This window comes from Mauremys mutica, chromosome 7 (genome assembly GCF_020497125.1).
Source record: "Mauremys mutica isolate MM-2020 ecotype Southern chromosome 7, ASM2049712v1, whole genome shotgun sequence".
NCBI classification, from domain to species: domain Eukaryota; kingdom Metazoa; phylum Chordata; order Testudines; family Geoemydidae; genus Mauremys; species Mauremys mutica.
In genome coordinates this window covers 24,611,081-24,630,921 of record NC_059078.1, presented here as the reverse complement: position 1 = coordinate 24,630,921, position 19,841 = coordinate 24,611,081, and the positions used below count along the sequence as shown (strand labels likewise).

Sequence of the window (19,841 nt, the reverse complement as noted above, 5' to 3'; positions counted from 1 at the left end):
ACTAGTACTGCTAGTACTGTGTCCTCACTAGTAATGCTCCCTCAGGGCAGGGCTGGCTCTACTGTTTTCACCGCCCCAAGCAGCGCGCTGAATTGCCGCTGCGGACGGTGGGGGCAGTCCATGTGCCGTTAGAGCGGCACGCGCGTTTCCGCGGTGGCAGCAATTCGGTGGCAGCTTCTGTCTTCAGCTGGAAGACAAAAGCTGCACTGCCACGGACAGCTGAACATAGAAGCTGTTGCCAAATTGCCACCGTCGTGGAAACGCATGTGCCGCCCTAATGGCACATGGACTGCCCCCGCCGTCTGCGGCGGCAATTTGGCGTGCTGCTTGGGGGCAAAAACACACGGACTGCCATCCCTTGCAGACTGCTGCTCCAAGCACCTGCTTGGAATGCTGGTGCCTGGAGCCGGCCCTGCCTCAGGGTATGCTGGTCAGTTTTCTGGGGGCAACTCCCATGGTTCTTTGTGCTACAGTAAGCTGAGCTGCTCAATGAATTGTGGGAGAACCTGCCTGTCCTTCTCAGTACACTGGGGAAATCATGGGAAAAGTACTGGAGTACTATCAGCACTTGATGATTTAGCCTGAATCCTCATTGAAGAGTGGGTGGATTACCAGCATAAGCAACAGCGGCATCCAGGCTCTAGCCTATACCCCTAGCAAGGTCAGCTAGCCCAGGTTTAAAGCACCACCAAACTTAGTTGAGGGAATTGTGAGTTGTGGATAGAAAGGGGTTAGGGGCAACATGCGAATAAGAGCACCCTGCAGTGAAGACATAGATATATTCATTCAAACCTATCAAAGCCATCGGGGTTGCACAAGCATAACCAGTGGAGGAAAGTGGCCAATTGCTATACAGTATTTTTTAAAACAATCATATAAAACACAATACCTCATGAGATACCATATCGAATTGTCCAAAAAGTTGACCCATGGTAATAGATTTTGGATTCACAGTTCTAAAAATTACTTTTTCTTCTTCCCCATATCCACGTTCATTCATAAGGGTTAGAGTATCCGCCAACAACTGTAGAACTTTGGTCTTCCCAGAAAAAGGCTCTCCAACAAGCATAAAGCTATGGATAAAAGAAAATTATTATTAAAAATCTTAACTCCATCAAATTTAGATTTTATGGCACTGATCCAGCCAACCGGCCTCCATGGGGACTACTCATGCTTAATATTAAGCAGATGCTTAAGTGGATCTGACTCTATATGTAGCAAAAATTATAGTGTGGAATGTATTACAGTGATTAGGAACTATGTTTTTAGGAGGTCAATACAAAAATATATGTGTTTGCGTTATGTGCACTATTACCACAGTTACCCATACCAATCAAGTATATTATAAGTCCAAAATAACCAGTTAGGAGTCTAAATGGTCATTTGTGTATGCAAATACTTGATTTGCTCAGGCAACTGCATATATTTGATCGCACAATTAAAATACGTAAATGGACCCAATTGGACTCTGTAGCAGCAGGGATTCACACTAGTGAATTTATTTGCAGAATTGGGCCTATACTTATTCTCTAATTTTCTTTGCTGTCTAGGAAAGATTATCATAAAATTCTAGAAGACAAAAATAGATAAGGAACCTGCACTAAAATAAAAATCTTCAGTCACAACTCAAAATAAGTTTGTTAATTTCTCTCTGTTTCAGGGTATTTTAAAAGGACTAACTAGTCAATGTTTGCAAAGAGTTTTGAATATGCAAAGCCACATATTAGAGCTAAGTATATGTTTTTATTTCTTGTGAGGTACTGTACAAATATTACCATCACATACTTGCTCCTCAAAAAAAGGAAAAGACTAAAATGGCAGAGATCAGGTGGGCTAATATTTTAATACAGGCACGTTTTTACAGCTACAACTCCTCTCCACAACCTGGACCCAAACTGCAAACATTAAACAGGCAAAATTGCTACTGAACTCAAAGGGAGCATTGGATCAAATACGCCTGGCTTCAGAGACTCCACTTTCTTGGGAACCAAATTTGCATTAAAAATTAGGATATCCAAATGTACCAATATAAAAATTCTGCAGCATACAGAGACCCTTGGGATTTTCTATATTTGATTTAAATAATCACTGTTTGTCCTTCTTAAAAGTGGAAATAATTTCTTAGTCTATTTCCATAAATATTCTCTATTGGCTATTACAAAAAACATAACTACAACCTGTAGTACTTGTGAAATAGGCACTTGTAATCTTACCCATGTCTAACAATCATCATTTCATAGGTCTGTATCATTTTTTCAATGAAAACTTTAACAGGCTGGATATTATTTATAACACAGCATTCATTGGAACATTCCAGAAAATCCTAAAATCAAAACAAAATAAAACCTTTTCATATGATAATACTCTTAAAAAAAATAATATTTTCATGGTTACATATTACATAGTTTACAACAATCCTTTATAAAGCCATATAATTTTATTTGTGAATAAAAGGAACATGTATCAGTCATCATTCCATATTCAGATTATTGCCTCTAAAACAACTTCCACCCCACCCTCAGTATGTTTTATTACATTTGTGGATAACAGATTCAAATTCTCTAATTACTGAATCCTCTGGGATTAGGCTAAAGAAAACTAAGAGCACCTTATTTCTGAATGAGAATGTCCACACAAGGGATTAACTAAAATGATTTAGCTTCAGATTTTAACATTCATCTTAACTTTCCTGAAAGTTCCTAAGTAGACATGCCCTGGACTAGAGCACTATTTACTGACGTGCAGAATTTAAGATGATGTGACTTAAACAAAATATTGTTACTTTAGTCAAATATAAGGCTAATTTTTCAACTTCTCTATTGGGATATTAATGGCCTTTAGTGATGTTTATGTTTCTCATGTTGTATATAATTGTGACTTGGCTTATCCAGTACAAAGAAATCCTCTCTATCTCAAAGCCTAATACTGAGCACTGCACTAGAAAATTAGATTGACCCACCTCTGTTGTTCAGAAATGCAAAAAATCCACACATACCCTGAGCAACGTAGTTAAGATGAAATAAGTTGCCATGTAGATAGCACTTGGTTGATGGAAGAATTTTCCACTGACAAAGCTACCGCCTCTTGAGGAGGTGGATTTACAACAACAGTGAGAGAATCCCTCCTATCGCTGGAGTAAATGTCTCCACTGAAGTGCTGCAGCTGTGCCACTGTAGTCTTTAAACTGTAAACTCCCTACAAAAAGAGCTAATGATCCCGTGCTATAACTGCACACAGAAGGTATTGTGTGGGTAAGGAAAACAAAATCTTCACCTTCTTTATTGACAGGGGCGGCTCTACAAATTTGGCCGCCCCAAGCAGTCATGCCCGGGAGGCGCCCCCGAGCCGCGGGAGCAGCGGACGTCCCGCGGGCATGACTGTGGAGGTTCCGCTGGTCGCGTGGCTTGGCTGGATCTCCCGCAGCTGCGGGCGGTTCGCTGGTCCGGCGGCTCCGGTTGAGCTGCCGCAGGCATGCCTGCGGGAGGTCCAGCCGAGCTGCGGGACCAGCGAACCGTCCACAGTCATGCCTGCGGGAGGTCCACTGGAGCCGCCGGCCGAGCGTCCCCTCCGCAGTCATGCCTGCAGCAGGTCCGCTGCTCCCGGGGCTCCGGTGGACCTCCCGCAGGCATGACTGCGGGAGGTCCGCCGGCCCAGCCTGCCACCCCCCCGGGAAAGGGCCACCCCAGGCGGGTGCTTGCCCCGCTGGGCTCTGGAGCCGGCCCTGTTTATTGAACATCTGCCTCTGCTTACACCCCACCCATTCCAATTACTGTATTGTGGAAGCAGGGCCGTCCCTAGCCATTTTGGTGCCCTCCGCAGCCCCCCCTCCCTCGTGGGGGGGCTGCATGGGGCTCCAGGCCTCTGAGGAGGGGCTGGCCCCAGGCCTCAGCAGGGAGAGGGCTGGGCAGCAGGGGGAAAACTGTCCCCCGGCCCCAGCCCACTCCATTCTGCTCCCCTGGCTCTACTTACCATGCGGTGAGTGCAGGCCCATCCCCTGCAACAGTCCTCAGAGGAGTGGGGGTGGGGCTGGGGCGGAGCAGGATAGGGGCTTTGGGGAAAGGGCAGAGTAGGGGCGGGAAGAGACAGGGCTGGGGCTGGGGCTGGAGCATTACGCAGCTGCACAGGGCACCAGAAAATGTGGTGCCCCAAATTCCCTGGTGCCCTACACAGCTGCGTACTTTACGTGTGGGTAAGGATGGCCCGGTATGGAAGATAATAGAAGACAAGTATTTCCCCTTCTGCCAAGGTTGTTCTGGTGTATTGAAAACATCCTACATGGTTTACATTATCATAGAAGCATGTGCATTTCATGAACCTACAATAAGTTGGGTTTGCAGCAGTACAACCTTCCAGGTTCACTAGGAATTTCAGGTTTCCACAAAATTTAGAACTTCAAAGTGAACTTGTGTGAAGTCTTCTAGGAAAAGACATCAGCTTGACTCCCACCCGCACTTTATTTTTTTTTCCTTTGGTGGGAAGAAGGGGATTGGGAGGCCAGCTACCTCACCCAGTCCCTGAAAGGGGAAGCAGGCAGCCTGGCCATCTCTGTCCTCACTATCCCACTGCAGAAGAACAGGAAGAGTTAACTAATCATGGCAAGATTCACCATGTTTAATAACTTGTAAAACCCCAAAGGCTAGGGAGGGAACCAGCAAGTCACAAAAGACACTAAAATCCAGGGGAAGTGGGGTGGATTTCATACTGGTATACATCCAAAAAGGCTGTTTAAGGTAAGAGGAGTCCTCGGATTTTTTAGGGGCTGAGGTATAAATGGGCCAAAACGACAAAGACAAATCCAAACCTGAAAATGATGAGACTCTAGGCTGGTTTTGGGTTCAAAAGAAAACCAAGTGAATTTTGTTTGATACAAATTCCATTTCACTGGGCCTCATTTTGCAATTCGAAATAGAGTACTGCATTAATTACAAATGATGCAATGCCATGAGTATTAGTAAAAAAAGTTACCTTATAAATCTACTTACATTGTAGTCTGCTTCAGGAAGCTTAACACCAGGAAACAAATCACTAGTAATACCCATGAACAGAGGTATATCATGTGACAAAAATTTAGGCTCATTAACGTCCTTAATTGATCTAAGAAGCTAAAGAAAACAAATACATAAGTTTACAGAAAACGAGTGTTCTGACTGACATGCTGACTATATAAATACAAATAAAATCAGTCTGCACAATGTGAATCATAGAATCATAGAGTTAGAAGGGACCGCAAGCGTCATCTAGTGACCCTGTCAAGATGCAGAATTTGTTGTGTCTCAACGATCCAAGAGAGAGAGCTATCCCACCTCCTTTTGAAAACCTCTTGTGAAGAAGCTTCCACAACCCTGCTGAGGGAGTTTGTTTCATTGTCCTACTGTTCTTACAGTTAGGAAGTTTCTCCTGAGATTTACTCTAAAACTGAACTATATGCTAATGTGTGATGTGTAAGGTTAAGATTTTGTCACAGTTATTTTTAGTAAAAGTCATGAACAGGTGTGGGCAATAAACAAAAATTTACAAAAGCCAGTGACCTCTCTGTGACTGTCATAAAAATAAAGGGGGAGACACTGACACCTCCAGTTCCTGCTGCCCATGGCTGACAGCTCCAGGCCTGCTGCCTGAGGCAGCAGCTGACAGCTGTGAGGTCCCTGGCACCCGTAGCAGCTGACAGCTGTGGAGCCCCTGCTGCCCATGGTAACTCAGAGCTCCAGGGCCCCGCACCGCATGCAGCAGCTGTCAGCTCCAGCCCTGTCATCGCAGGAAAATATCTCAAAGATCTCTGAAAGTCATTGAATCAGTGACCTCCATGCAGGGCAACGGTACAAGGAAGTTTCGTGCCCTAGGCGAAACTTCCACCTTGCGCCCCCCCCACTTCCAGCCCTGCGGCAGTTCCCTGCCCCCCCCCCACCCTAAGGCGCCCCCACCTCCGCGGCAGCTCCCCCCTGCCCTGAGGCATCTCCCCCCCGGGAGCTGTGCAGCACCGCCCCACCCCAGCTCACCTCTGCTCCACATCCTCCCTGAGCATGCTGCCCCACTCTAATTCTCCTCCCAGGCTTGCGGCGCCAAACAGCTGATTGGTGCTGCAAGCCTGGGAGGCAGAAGAAGTGGAGCAGCGACTGTGTGCTTGGGGAGGAACTGCTGTAAAAAACAAAAATTGGGGGCACCACTTTTTAGCGCCCCCAAATCTTGGCGCCCTAGGCAACTGCCTAGTTCGCCTTAATGGTAGCACCGGCCCTGCCTTCATGACAAAATCTTAGCCTTAAAAAGTAACGTGAGTTATACAGCAGTCAGTGCTAGGCTGCACTGAGGCCTGGTCTACACTAGGACTTTAAATCGAATTTAGCAGCGTTAATTCGAATTAACCGCTCAACCGTCCACACCAGGAAGCCGTTTAATTCGACCTAGAGGGCTCTTTAGTTCGAATTTGGTACTCCACCCCGACGAGGGGAGTAGCGCTAAATTCGACATGGCTATCTCGAATTAGGCTAGGTGTGGATGCAAATCGAACTTACTAGCTCCGGGAGCTATCCCACAGTGCACCACTCTGTTGACGCTCTGGACAGCAGTCCAAGCTTGGATTCTCTGACCAGCCACACAGGAAACGACCTGGGAAAATTTGAATTCCTTTTCCTGTCTGGGCACTTTGAATCTCATGTCCTGGTTGGACATCGGGGCGAGCTCAGCAACACCTGCAACGATGCAGAGCTCTCCAGCAGAGGAGTCCATGCAATCCCAGAATAGAAAGAGGTCCCCAGCATGGACAGACCGGGAAGTCCTGGATCTGATCGCTGTGTGGGGCGATGAGTCTGTGCTTTCGGAGCTGTGCTCCAACAAACGGAATGCAAAGACCTACGAGAAGGTCTCCAAAGCCATGGCACTCAGAGGATACAGCCGGGATACAACGCAGTGCCGCGTGAAAATCAAGGACCTGAGACAAGGCTACCAAAAAGTCAGAGCGGCAAACGGACGCTCCAGAGCACAGCCCCAGACATGCCGCTTCTACGAGGCACTGCATGCCATTCTAGGTGGGTCTGCCACCACTGTCCCACCAGTGACCGTGGACTCTGAGTATGGGATAGTGTCGAGGGGCAGTTCCTCGGCGATGTTCGCCGATGGGGAAGATGAGGAAGGGTTTGTGGAGGACGACGCAGGCGACAGCGCTTACAGTACCGCTTTCCCCGACAGCCAGGATCTCTTCATCACCCTCACAGAGATCCCCTACCAACCCTCCCCGGCCGTTAACTCGGACTCAGAATCAGGGGAAGGATCAGTCGGTAAGTGCTATAAACATGGAAACATTTATTTTTTAAAAAACAGGAATAAAAAATATGTAAAAACTATATAAAAACTTTTCCTTAAAAAACTATATAAAGAGAAGGTCCACACATATAGGGATGGAACAGAAATCCTCCTGGGACACTTCCACGAAGCTCTCGGAGAGCAGCTCGAAAAGTCTCCGCAGGAGGTTCCTGGGGAGAGGTGCCTTATCTGGTGCTCCGTGGAAGCACACTCTTCCGCGCCAGGCCATCCTAATGTACAGCGGAATCATTGCCTCGACCAGCATGGCAGCGTACGGTCCTGGTCTGTGCAGGGATTCTAGCAGCATCCTCTCTCTCTCTCTCCGAGTGACCCGCCTCAGGGTAATCTCGTTCGGCGACTGCTGCATCTAATTAGGGCAATTAGTGTACTGTTACTATTGTGAATGCTTGACTTTTACTTTGCATAGCAATGACCTTCGTTTAACAGCCACGTGTTGGAGGCCACAGAGGAAAAGCATACAGTGATCTTTCCCGTGCACAGCCGCGAGGGGCTGGAACAGGGTCAGACTTTATGCTTTACAGATTCAGCGGGAGGGCACAGCTATCCATTAACTGTTAAGCAGCCTATAGTGTAGTGCTTACCAGGCCTGGCTGCTACACGGATTCAGCTGTACCACCCCGCTTGTCCGATCTCCTGTGCAAGACCGCAGCCAATGAAAGCGTATTCCGAAATCTCGAACTTGTCCTGAGACCTTGTGAGACTAGGTGCCCTGTATGGTCTTGTTCACAGAAACTGACTAGACTGTGTTCAGTGTTCGCAAACATGTATCTTTTCAAGGAAATCACTTCCTTTTTCCCATCACACAGCTGTGGGTCTTTCACGAACTGCCCCGGCATCCCCCTCACAGAGGCTGGCGCAGATTAGGCGGCGAAAGAAAAAGACTAGGGACGACATGTTCTCGGAACTGATGGCTTGCTCCAGAGCCGAGGCGGCCGAGCAGAGACAGTGGAGGGAGACCCTATGTCAGCACCAGCGCTCACACAGCGAACGGGAGGACAGGTGGCGGCAGGAAGACCAGCAGGCGACTGAAACGCTGCTTGGGCTAATGAGGGAGCAAACGGACACGCTCCGGCACCTTGTAGATGTTCTGCAGGACCGCAGGCAGGAGCAGAGAGCCCCCCTGAACTGTATCTGCAACCGCCTTCCCCCGCCACAAAGTCCTGTCCCCCCCTCACCAAAAATCACAAGAAGGAGGGGCGCAAGGGGCCGTGAAAACTGTCACTCCACCCCAGCAGAGCGCTCATGTACCAAACAGCTCTCATTCCCTAAAGTATGAGAAGTGCTTCCCTTCCTGGATCACCCAGTCCCAAATCCAAGTTTCATCCCCCCACTGTGTAGTTGAGTATTAAAAGTAGTTTGTTGTTATTCACTGTTTCCGTCACGTTTTCCTTGTCAGAAGACTTTGTGTGAAGGGGGGGAGGGGTTTTTTAATTGCATAGGACAGCCTCCATTACCAGGGTACAGACTTGGGGGCAGGATCAACAGCAGGACACACACAGACTGCAGTCAGTAGGCACTAGGGTCATTCTGGGAGGTGAATGCTGCCCCGGGTCAGTCTGTGAGGTGTATGCTGCCCCAGGGTCCTAGCGCCTGCCATCCACAAATGGCAAGGCAGGCTGCCCTTACCATGCCCTTCCCCCCTAGCCACGAGCCTCTCCGATGCCCTGAGCCCCAGCAAGAGCCCTCATCCACGGACACATACTCACCCTTCCCACACACCCCTCACCCCTTCCTACGCCCCAACCCCCAGCCCAGAGCCTGCATCCAAACTCCGTCCCAAAGATGGCACCCCTCACCCCTTCCTGCAAACCCACCCCTTCCTGCACACCCACCTGCAACCGTCCTCCCCCCAGAGACCGCTGTAGGAGCAGGAGCCTGTCATTCCTCTAGTGTAGAAGCGGTCTGGACATCAGTGCACACCGTACCCACCACAGTCCGCGTCCATGTTTCAATCCTTGAACAGGAATTCATAATTAAAGAAAACTTTATTAATAATCAGTGTTCCATTAAAGTTATTTTAAAACGTGTGTTGGAAGGGGGGAAACCTGGAGAACAGGGTATGTAACCGCAGATCGAAGTCAACAGTCACTGAAACAGGCTCAGGTTCAGCTTCTCTGTAAATCAACTGGAGAGTCATAGGTTACCCTGCTCTCCGAGGAACCTAGCTTTCAAAGCCTCCCGGATGCACAGCGCTTCCCGCTGGGATCTTCTATCGGCACGGCTGTCTGGCTGAGCGTAATCAGCAGCCAGGCGATTGGCCTCAACCTCCCATCCAGCCATAAAGGTCTCCCCCTTGCTCTCACAGAGATTGTGGAGCACACAGCAAGCAGCAATAACAACGGGGGTATTTTTTTCGCTGAGGTCCGAGCGAGTCAGTAAGCTCCGCCATCTCCCCTTGAGACGTCCGAAAACACACTCCACCACCATTCTGCACTTGCTCAGCCGGTAGTTGAAGAGTTCCTTCTCACTGTCCAAGGCGCCTGTATAGGGCTTCATGAGCCAGGGCATTAGCGGGTAGGCTGGGTCCCCGAGGATCACTGTAGGCATCTGCACATCCCCAACCGTTATTTTGTGGTCCGGGAAGAAACTACCTGCCTGGAGGCATTTAAACAGACCAGAGTTCCTGAACACACGCGCGTCATGAACCTTGCCCGGCCACCTGACGTAGATGTTGGTAAAACGTCCCCTATGGTCCACCAGTGCTTGCAGCACCATAGAAAAGTAGCCCTTTCGGTTAATGTACTCGCTGGCCTGGTGGGCCGGTCCCAGGATAGGGATGTGAGTGCCATCTATAGCCCCACCGCAGTTTGGGAATCCCATCGCGCCGAAGCCATCTATGACGACCTGGACGTTTCCCAGGGTCACTACCTTTGAGAGCAGTTGCTCAACGATTGCGTGGGCTACTTGAATCACAGCAAGCCCTACGGTAGATTTGCCCACGCCAAAGTGGTTCGCTACTGACCGGTAGCTGTCTGGCGTTGCAAGTTTCCAGAGGGCTATGGCCACTCGCTTCTGCACAGTCAGGGCTGCTCGCATCCGGGTGTCCTGGCGCTTCAGGGCAGGGGACAGCAAGTCACAGAGTTCAAGGAAAGTGCCCTTACGCATCCTGAAGTTTCGCAGCCACTGTGATTCATCCCAGACCTGCAGCACTATGCGGTCCCACCAGTCTGTGCTTGTTTCCCGGGCCCAGAATCGCCGTTCCACACCATGAACTTGACCCATTGCCACCATGATCTCCACTGCGCGGCGTACCCTGCTTTGTGAGAGGTCTGCGCCACTCTGTGAATTCCTGTCCTCACCGCGCTGCCGGAGCCTCCTCGCCCGATTTCTCAGCAGCTGACTGTGGAAGAGGTGGACGATAAGGTGCGAGGAGTTGACAACGGCCATAAGTGCAGCAATGATCGCAGCGGGCTCCATGCTCGCAGTGCTCTGGCGTCCGAGCTGTAACCGACCAGAGAAGGGCGCGAACAGATTTCCCGCCGGCGCTTTCAAGGAGAGAGGGCGGGAGTGACGGTTCAATGATGACAGTTACCCAAAACCACCCTCGACACATTTTTTCCCCCAGCAGGCATTGGGGGCTCTACCCAGCATTCCACTGGGCAGCGGGGACTGCGGGAACTGTGAGATAGCTCCCCACAGTGCACCGCTTCCAAAGTCGACGCTGGCCCCGTTACTGTGGACTCAGACAGTCGAATTAGTGTATTTAGTGTGGATACACAAATTCGACTTCATAAGGTCGATTCCACAAATTCGAATTAAGTAGATTCGAAATAGTCTTGTAGTGTAGACGTACCCTAAGAGACAGAAGTCCCTGTGTTATAGGTTTATTTCCCACTTTGAACTTTAGGGTTCACAAGATGGGGACCTGCATGGATTTTTCTAAACTAAAATTTTAGTTTAGATCTGGTTTTTGCTGCCACCAGTCAGTTTTTAAGTGTTTGACACACTCCCTGTTCCCCCAAAACTTTTTCTGGGGAACACAGATTCAAACTTGAATCTTAACACAAAGGGAAACAAACCATTTCCCTCCTCCCCTTTCCTAGTACTTAGGAGAGATACCTTGATTTAAACTTTTTGAATCAACCAATGAAGGATTTACTTTTGCCCCCTCCCCTTCCCTTAAAATTCAAACAAGGGAAGAAATTAATCAAGTTCTAAAAAAGAAAAGATTTTATTAAAGAAAAAAAAAGTACACTATCTCTGTAATACCAGGATGGAAAAATATTACAGGGTCTGACTTATAAACCTGGAGAGACTTCCCCCTTCCTCCTCCTCAGAATAATTAAAGTAACAGCAAACAGGAATAAAGAATTTATCCAGCAAACACACAATTGCAAATGTAGAAATAAACTTATAATACTAGTTCGCCTGTTTAACACTTACTAGCCTGAATAGATGAACAATACTGCAGAAATTTTGGAGGACTTGAAAAAGGTGTCTGGACTCCCTTAGCTTTAAAGAGAGACTTAACTTAAACAAAAAAAACACAGAAAAAAACTTCCCTCCACAGAGATTTGAAATTATTTTGTTTTTTATTGGTTTTTTGGTCAGGTGTTTATCAGGTACTGCTTGTTAACCCTTTACAGGTAAACGAGACCTTAACCCTTAACTAACTGTTTATAACACCCTGTAATGAGTGAAGATGCATCAAGCAGGGCATTTCCTGAAATTGTGTTAGGGGGTCTGATGGAGCACCCCAAATGCTCTCCACTGCCTCGCATGACTATTATAGTATTGCCATCTCTCTGCAATTCTTTCCCCAGTTTAACACTTCTGAAGACCCCGCCCTCTTCCATCATTAATGCAGCAATGAAGAGGGAGAGTTCCTGAGCTGATGCTGCTGGGAAGCGGAGCAAGCTATGTCTCCCTTTGCATCGTCTCCTCTATTCTTGGCTCTGAAAAACGTTAATGGCTATGTTAAGTAAACACATAGACCAAACCCTGGAATCACTGAAGTGTTTCAGAAATTTAACTTGGGCCAAACCATGCATCAATAATTTGGCCTTACAAAGAATTCAGTGTAAACATAGCTCATATCAATGTTGGAAGGTCCTTAAGGTGTATCCAGGAGCTCTAATAGCTCCCTTCCACACCAGTCTCCCGTTGGGGGTGTGACGCATGGCCAGAAAGGGTTAAGAGTCCTGCAAGATAAATGACTAGAATTCAACCCTTAAAGACATGGGGAGATAATGTTTGTGTTTTCATGTATTTACATATATATGTGTAGTGGCCAACAGTATAATCAACAGTCACTCCCAAAGGGAGGTGCACTGCATCCTGTTTGGTGAGGCTTAGCATCCCCTGGCCACCCATACCCGCTGGCCATGATTCTTATCCCCAATTTACAGATAAAGAAATTGAGACAGAGTTGTTCAATGACTTCAGCAGGCAATACTGTGAGGCAGTGGCACAGCTGGGTTCAAAACTCTGAAATACTTGACTCAGTGAAATCCACTATATTACCTGAGGGACTTACCAATATATCTTCATTCTCCTGTGGGAATTTCAGTTTTAGGTTGCCAGCAGCCACTAATACAGCTTTAACAGCACGCATGCCATAGTCATAATGAAACTGAGAGGAAAGTTGCTCTGAACAAAGTCTGTAGGTCATTACTATCTTCACTGATAATGGCTTGGCATTCAGAAATCCGTATGAGTAGAGAGAGATTTCTGCTATCAGAGCATAGTTAGGAACCATCATAGCTACTGTTCGGAAAAGAACCTGAAATGCATATCGCAGAAAATATACTTAAAACATTTAGAAGAATAACAAAATAATTCCTTAAAGACTAACAAATTTATTTTAGCATGAGCTTTCGTGAGCTACAGCTCACTTCTTCGGATGCATTTGTTAGTCTTTAAGGTGCCACAAGTACTCCTGTTCTTTCTGCGGATACAGACTAACATGGCTGCTACTCTGAAACCTGTCAAAATAATTCCTGTAACTCTGATTTGCACTCAATATGTATAGATACTGCAATATAAAAGTTCTTGTGGTAACAGTATTACCAATCTTTGAAGACAAGATCCTTGTTGTTTTTGTAGATACAGACTAAGAAGGCTACCCCCTGATACTTGATATTATTAACCAGATTACCCTGCTTTAACTTCCTCCTCCTCCACACCCTTGCTTTCAAGAGAACAGAGACTGCTCATTGTGTGCCACCTATAGGCCAAACACACCTAAACGGCAGAAAAGGATGTGGAAGAAAGAGATGGGACACATGGTAGATGGGAGAGTATACTGCACCCCCTGAAGGGGTGTAGCAGTGAGCATGTGTAGGAACAGGATTTTATAACTGTACTATGAGAATTAATGTATGATTTGATTTCATCCTGTCAGCCACCCTTTTTGAATAGCAGAAAGGAATGACCCTCTGGGACATTGGTAGAAATGCATCTGACAGACGGCCAGTGTCTGTACTGATGCTAAGGCAGGGACAGACCAGAACAAGCCTTATGATTGATTATAGTCACCCTTTTGTTTTAGGATAAGTTACAATGTCTACTATGGTTTCCTGTATGTATTACAAATTAGGCACTCTAGTTAAATATACATTTCTTTGTTTTAAAGTTTAGTAAGTAAGAGACAGGATCTTGTACTGTGTTTATGTTAATGAGATTAGAGGAATGTTGAAGGCCTGGGCCTCAATGTGAATTGTTTTGATTATAAGATTTAGGAAGGCTTAATTTACAATGTCTTTTGCTCAATATAAAATGTATCTGTTTGTATTCTCAAAGGTCTCTGTAAAAGATTGTTTGTGTCAATGAGGAATGTATGCATCAGGAAAAGATAAGGTGTGAAGGCCATTGTTATAGCCAGATGATCAAGGAAGAAGGAGTGATGACACCAGAGAACCATCAATGCGCATCCATAATGAAGAAAGAGCAGATTGATGACCCTGAGGTAAGGCTGGCACTCCTAGGATATGGCTACACTTGCAAATTTGCAGCGCTGCAGCAGGGTGTGAAAAAACACCCTCTGCAGCGCTGCAAATTGCGGCGCTACAAAGCGCCAGTGTAGTCAAAGCCCCAGCGCTGGGAGCGCGGCTCCCAGCGCTGTCCGTTATTCCCCACAGGGAGCTGGAGTACGGACAGCGCTGGGAGAGCTTTCTCCCAGCGCTGGGGCTTTGACTACACTTAGCGCTTCAAAGCGCTGCCGCGGGAGTGCTGCCGCGGCAGCGCTTTGAAGCGCTAATGTAGCCATAGCCCTAAAGACAGGACAATTGATTAAATTGTAACCAGGAGTGTATTGGAATGCCTAGATCAAAAGAGAACACCAATTAAGAAGTAACTGGTCAGAAACTGACACAGCAAAATCCATAGACTTTAACAGAGAAAAAAGACTATAAGTACAGGGTGCTTTGCCATGGGACTTTGGGTTCATCTTGCCACACTCCAGGAGCATCGGATCGCGACCAACAGAACCAGGGTCCCCTCTGCGACCAATCTGGCACCGTAGTGCACCGTAGTGTCTAGGAAGTGGACAACTGGTTGCTGAGCTCTGTGCCTTTATCCTCAGACACAACTATTTCAAATTTGATGACAATATATATCTCCAGATCAGTGGCACCGCTATGGGCACCCGCATGGCCCCACAATATGCCAATATTTTTATGGCTGACCTGGAACAACGCTTCTTCAGCTCCTGTCCACTCACGCCCCTTCTCTACCTACGCTACATTGATGACATCTTCATCATCTGGACCCATGGGAAGGAGACTCTGGAAAAATTCCACCACGATTTCAACAGCTTCCACCCCACCATCAATCTCAGCCTGGACCAATCTACACGGGAGGTCCACTTCCTAGACACTACGGTGCAAATAATTGATGGTCACATAAACACCACCCTATACTGAAAACCTACCGACCGCTATGCCTACCTTCATGCCTCCAGCTTCCATCCCGGGCACACCACAAGATCCATTGTCTACAGCCAAGCACTGAGGTACAACCGCATCTGCTCTAACCCCACAGACAGAGACCAACACCTACAAAATCTCCACCAAGCATTCTCAAAACTACAGTACCCGCACGAGGAAATAAGGAGACAGATCAACAGAGCCAGACGTGTACCCAGAAGCCTCCTACTGCAAGACAAACCCAAGAAAGAAACCAACAGGACTCCACTGGCCATCACATACAGTCCCCAGCTAAAACCCCTCCAGCACATCATCAGGGATCTACAACCCATCCTGGAGAATGATCCCACACTTTCACAGGCCTTGGGTGGCAGGCCAGTCCTCGCCCACAGACAACCTGCCAACCTGAAGCATATTCTCACCAGTAACTGCACCCTGCACCATAGTAACTCTAGCTCAGGAACCAATCCATGCAACAAACCTCGATGCCAACTCTGCCCACATATCTACACCAGCGACACCATCACAGGACCTAACCAGATCAGCCACACCATCACCGGTTCATTCACCTGCACGTCCACCAATGTAATATATGCCATTATATGCCAGCAATGCCCCTCTGCTATGTACATCGGCCAAACTGGACAGTCTCTAAGGAAAAGGATAAATGGACACAAATCAGATATTAGGAATGGCAATATACAAAAACCTGTAGGAGAACACTTCAACCTCCCTGGCCACACAATAGCAGATCTTAAGGTGGCCGTCCTGCAGCAAAAAAACTTCAGGACCAGACTTCAAAGAGAAACTGCTGAGCTCCAGTTCATCTGCAAATTTGACACCATCAGCTCAGGATTAAACAAAGACTGTGAATGGCTTGCCAACTACAGAACCAGTTTCTCCTCTCTTGGTTTTCATTCAACTGCTAGAACAGGGCCTCATCCTCCCTGATTGAACTAACCTCGTTATCTTTAGCTTGCTTCTTGCTTGCATATATAAACCTGCCCCTGGAAATTTCCACCACTTGCATCTGAAGAAGTGGGTATTCACCCACGAAAGCTCATGCTGCAAAACATCTGTTAGTCTATAAGGTGCCACAGGATTCTTTGCTACTCCTTTCTAAGTTATTTTTAAGCACACTTTCTTAAAATATTTGGATTCAATATAAACACGACTTTAAAAGCATATGGGGCCAAATCTTGCAGTCTCCCTTTCCCCAGCTAAACAAACCTCACTGAAAGGTTTGGCCCACCACAAATAAAAGCAAAAATTATAATAATTAGAAAAACTTCAGTTCAAAACAGCAGAAAAATTGATTAAAAACCTTCAGGGAGAACAAACTGGTTTGAATAAATTTTAAAAAAAATGAAACCTAACAAATATGTTGCATAAGAAATACAAAATTTAAAAATATAAATTGTTTTTATTGTAGATGCCACACTCTGGTGCAACTCCAGCAGTGAATTTGGCACTAGGTTTCGTAAATGCACTATTAAGTGAATATGCTTATTTTATTATTTTACCTTGAGGTTGTCTGGCAGTTCAGAACGTCCTGCATAACCTGGATTCATGGTAATAGCTACAAAACAGTTGGGATTGAGCTTCAGTTCAGTCCCTTCAAAAAGAAATGTTTCCATCTTCATCTGTATGGCTCGCTGAATGCAAAGGATCTGCTGAGCCACCACAGACAGTACTTCCAGCTCAATTCGATTAAATTCATCAAAACAGGCCCAAGCACCTGAAGAAGCCAACCCCTTAAAAAACTGTAAAACAAGAAAGAAAGACAAAAACTGTACCCCAATAGAGTATCAGGAAATTTAAAAGCAACAATCAGTAATACGATGGCTTGAAATTTAATGTTGTGCAGTGAACTTATTTGCATACTTTGAATAATATTTAAGCCTACTTAGGAGGAAAGGTCAGCAGCTATATTAGGAAATTAAGTCAATGGAAAATTTTCCTTGGTTTTACTGGAAGCTGAGTCAGGTTCATAGGCCCTGGTCCTGCAAACTCCTTGTCACGTAGTTACGCTAACACACTGCAAGTGGTCCCATTGAAGTCAGCAGACCTTAGATTATAAACTCTTAGGGGCACGGAATCATGGGTGCGATTTTCAAAAGTGCCTATGTGAAAAGGGTATGTAGCTCCCACTGAAAGTCAACACCTTTCCTCCTGAAAAACACATACTGATTTTAAAATGTAATTCAATTTACCTTCCCCATTGCCAGATAATCAAGGCCATCAGAACAGTTGAAGACAACACACTGTACAGCAAGAGCCTTAGCCAAGTCTTTAGTAGTCTCTGTTTTACCTGTCCCTGCTGGGCCCTCTGGAGCACCACCAAGGTTTAGATAAAAGGCTCCAATCTAAAGAATGGAAATAGTTTATGAAAATTAATAATTTAAGCAAAGACTTTTTCATAATGGAAAATAATTTTAAATTCAATTGTAAATTGAAAACACTACATAGTTGAAAACAAATTATTGTATAAAACCAATATTTATCAGATTAATACTAAAGGAAAAAGGCTAAGCTAAAAATTATTTATGTCTTCAAAATACAGGAAACTCAAAGTTCGATTTGGAGTTATTCTTTATTGTAGGTGCCTCAGAAAAGGGCACAATCTTATCCATTCCTGAGCAGTCCATATCATGACTAGACATTGTATGTTATATTGGACCTGATCATGCAGCTCTTACTCAGGCAAAAAAACATTTTTAAAGTCAATGTGCCTAATCTTGCTTACTTCAGTTCTCTATCTGTCGCTCTCCTTTTCCTTTTCCAAGAAGCAGCATCTCCTTTCTCACTCATTCTTTGTGGTCTTTCTCATATTGTCTCCCTTTGCTCTACCCATGTTCTGTTGTCCATCATACCCTGCCCGTCCCCACATTCTATTCTCTCCCACACCATCTTTTCCTATCCCATCCTTCCCATCTCTCCTACCCTCCAAATCTTTCTTTTCTCCCTCCCCTTAGTTCCCCTATCACCTTTATTTCTCCTGTTACTAACCCGGACTCTCTTTTTCTCTTCCACTCTCCCCAACTCTCTTCTGTACCCCTAATCCCAGTCTTCCCATCTCCTAGTTTTATTCATCTTTCAGTCACTATGCACAAGGATGCCATCCCATGGAACACTTCTCTTCTAGTCAGTTTAACCACTTTAAGGTGAGTTCTGGTTAGTTGAAGATGGGCCAAGTGTACAATGCAGCAATGTGTCTTGATGTGTCGCCCACCAACTGGAAATGGGAAGTAAAACGTGGCCAGCTTCTGTCCTAGCTTCAGAAGCAATATCATGGCGTCAGTACCAATTTCAACTGCCAATTACACAATATCACATAAGTGACTTAGCTATCTCAATATCCAAGCTGGGAACAACTTGTCAAGAGGTACATTTTTGCCAGATCTGCAAACCCAGCCCACTTGATGAAGTTGGTAAGTGGGCTTCAGTCCAGCACAAAGCATGACAATTGTTGCAGATCTACTGGAGCCAACCAGGTTCAGTTTGAAAATTTAAATAGGAATTAAAATCCCTGAAAACTGGCTGTTTTGACAGAAATGACGAGAGTCCAACAGCTATTGCAGTGCTCCCAAGTGACACTGTAATAAGTATAAAATGTTGAAAATGCCATATTACAGCTAAATGAATTCTTTAAGCAGGTTAATGACAAGTTTTACATAAAAGCATACCAAGGTGCGGTAACATCTATCCGTAAGGGGAGTAATGACAAGTCGAGGTGAATTGCCAAGGTATTCATAGGCATATTTTACATTGCAGTTAATGATGCGGACACGAGCATTCTCGTATTCCCAATAATATCGCAGTTGAGCAAGCCACTGAAAGTCTGTCTCATTTTTCACACCTGGTAAGAAAATAATTAGCAGTAAATATGAAAAAAGTTCTAGAAAATTGGATTTTCTGTTAGGTATAAAATAAATAATTTGCCAATATGAATGTTTTCATATATAAAATGTTTTAAAAATTCTTATGGTTCTTAAGGCCAGCAAAGAATGATAATGCAAGTCTATTTCTCTCAGTTCTGAGTAACTCTCTGTTAAATACACATGAAGAATAAAATTTTAAAAAGTTATGTACCACTTTCAATCATCTCCATGACGACATCTCTAGCATGCACATCAATAGTAACCAAAGCACCTAGTGTAGTTCGTGTCTGCTTAGATAATTTTCCTCTCACCAACTCTACAATATCATTAAGCTGAAGCTGAAGAGTATTGTAGTAATCCTTCAAACCCTGCAAGAAAGAAAATGTCAATTTGATTTAACAATCTTTGGATTTTAATGTGCAAATAATTAGGGTTATGAAATTTTTTTTAGTGTGGGCAGACATCTTAATAGAGATTGTTTAATGGACCACCTCCCTTCTCAGTCATTTCTCAAAGACCATCTCCTCTCTCATTTACAATTATCTATCTAAGCTGTAAAACTACAGCATATTGTTTTTTTACATATTTTGAATTCAAGACGCATTTAAATCAATGGGAGTATTGACTTCAATGGGCTTTGGGTCAGGCCCTTACTGCATTTCAGCAGCTGGGAACAAACAGGAGGAGCCTATGATCAGCCTACTCTCTATGAATCATCTGCAAATGCTCTATGATCCATCAGTGGTTTGCAGACCACAGTTTGCAAACCTCTGGATTA

The 19,841-nt window shown here is 45.6% G+C and overlaps 1 protein-coding gene across 1 annotated transcript in view; it reads right to left on the bottom strand.

Moving 5' to 3' along the window:
- The window catches only part of DNAH12 (dynein axonemal heavy chain 12), a 171,424-nt gene that overhangs the window by 96,012 nt on the left and 55,571 nt on the right, over positions 1-19,841 (bottom strand). The window contains exons 24-31 of the mRNA XM_045024879.1: positions 19,275-19,431; positions 18,869-19,041; positions 17,396-17,548; positions 16,706-16,945; positions 12,794-13,039; positions 4,983-5,102; positions 2,214-2,323; positions 890-1,073 (exon numbers count right to left, since the gene is read on the bottom strand). Coding sequence (XP_044880814.1) covers positions 890-1,073; positions 2,214-2,323; positions 4,983-5,102; positions 12,794-13,039; positions 16,706-16,945; positions 17,396-17,548; positions 18,869-19,041; positions 19,275-19,431 — 1,383 coding nt within the window. The remainder of the gene's footprint in view (positions 1-889; positions 1,074-2,213; positions 2,324-4,982; positions 5,103-12,793; positions 13,040-16,705; positions 16,946-17,395; positions 17,549-18,868; positions 19,042-19,274; positions 19,432-19,841) is intronic.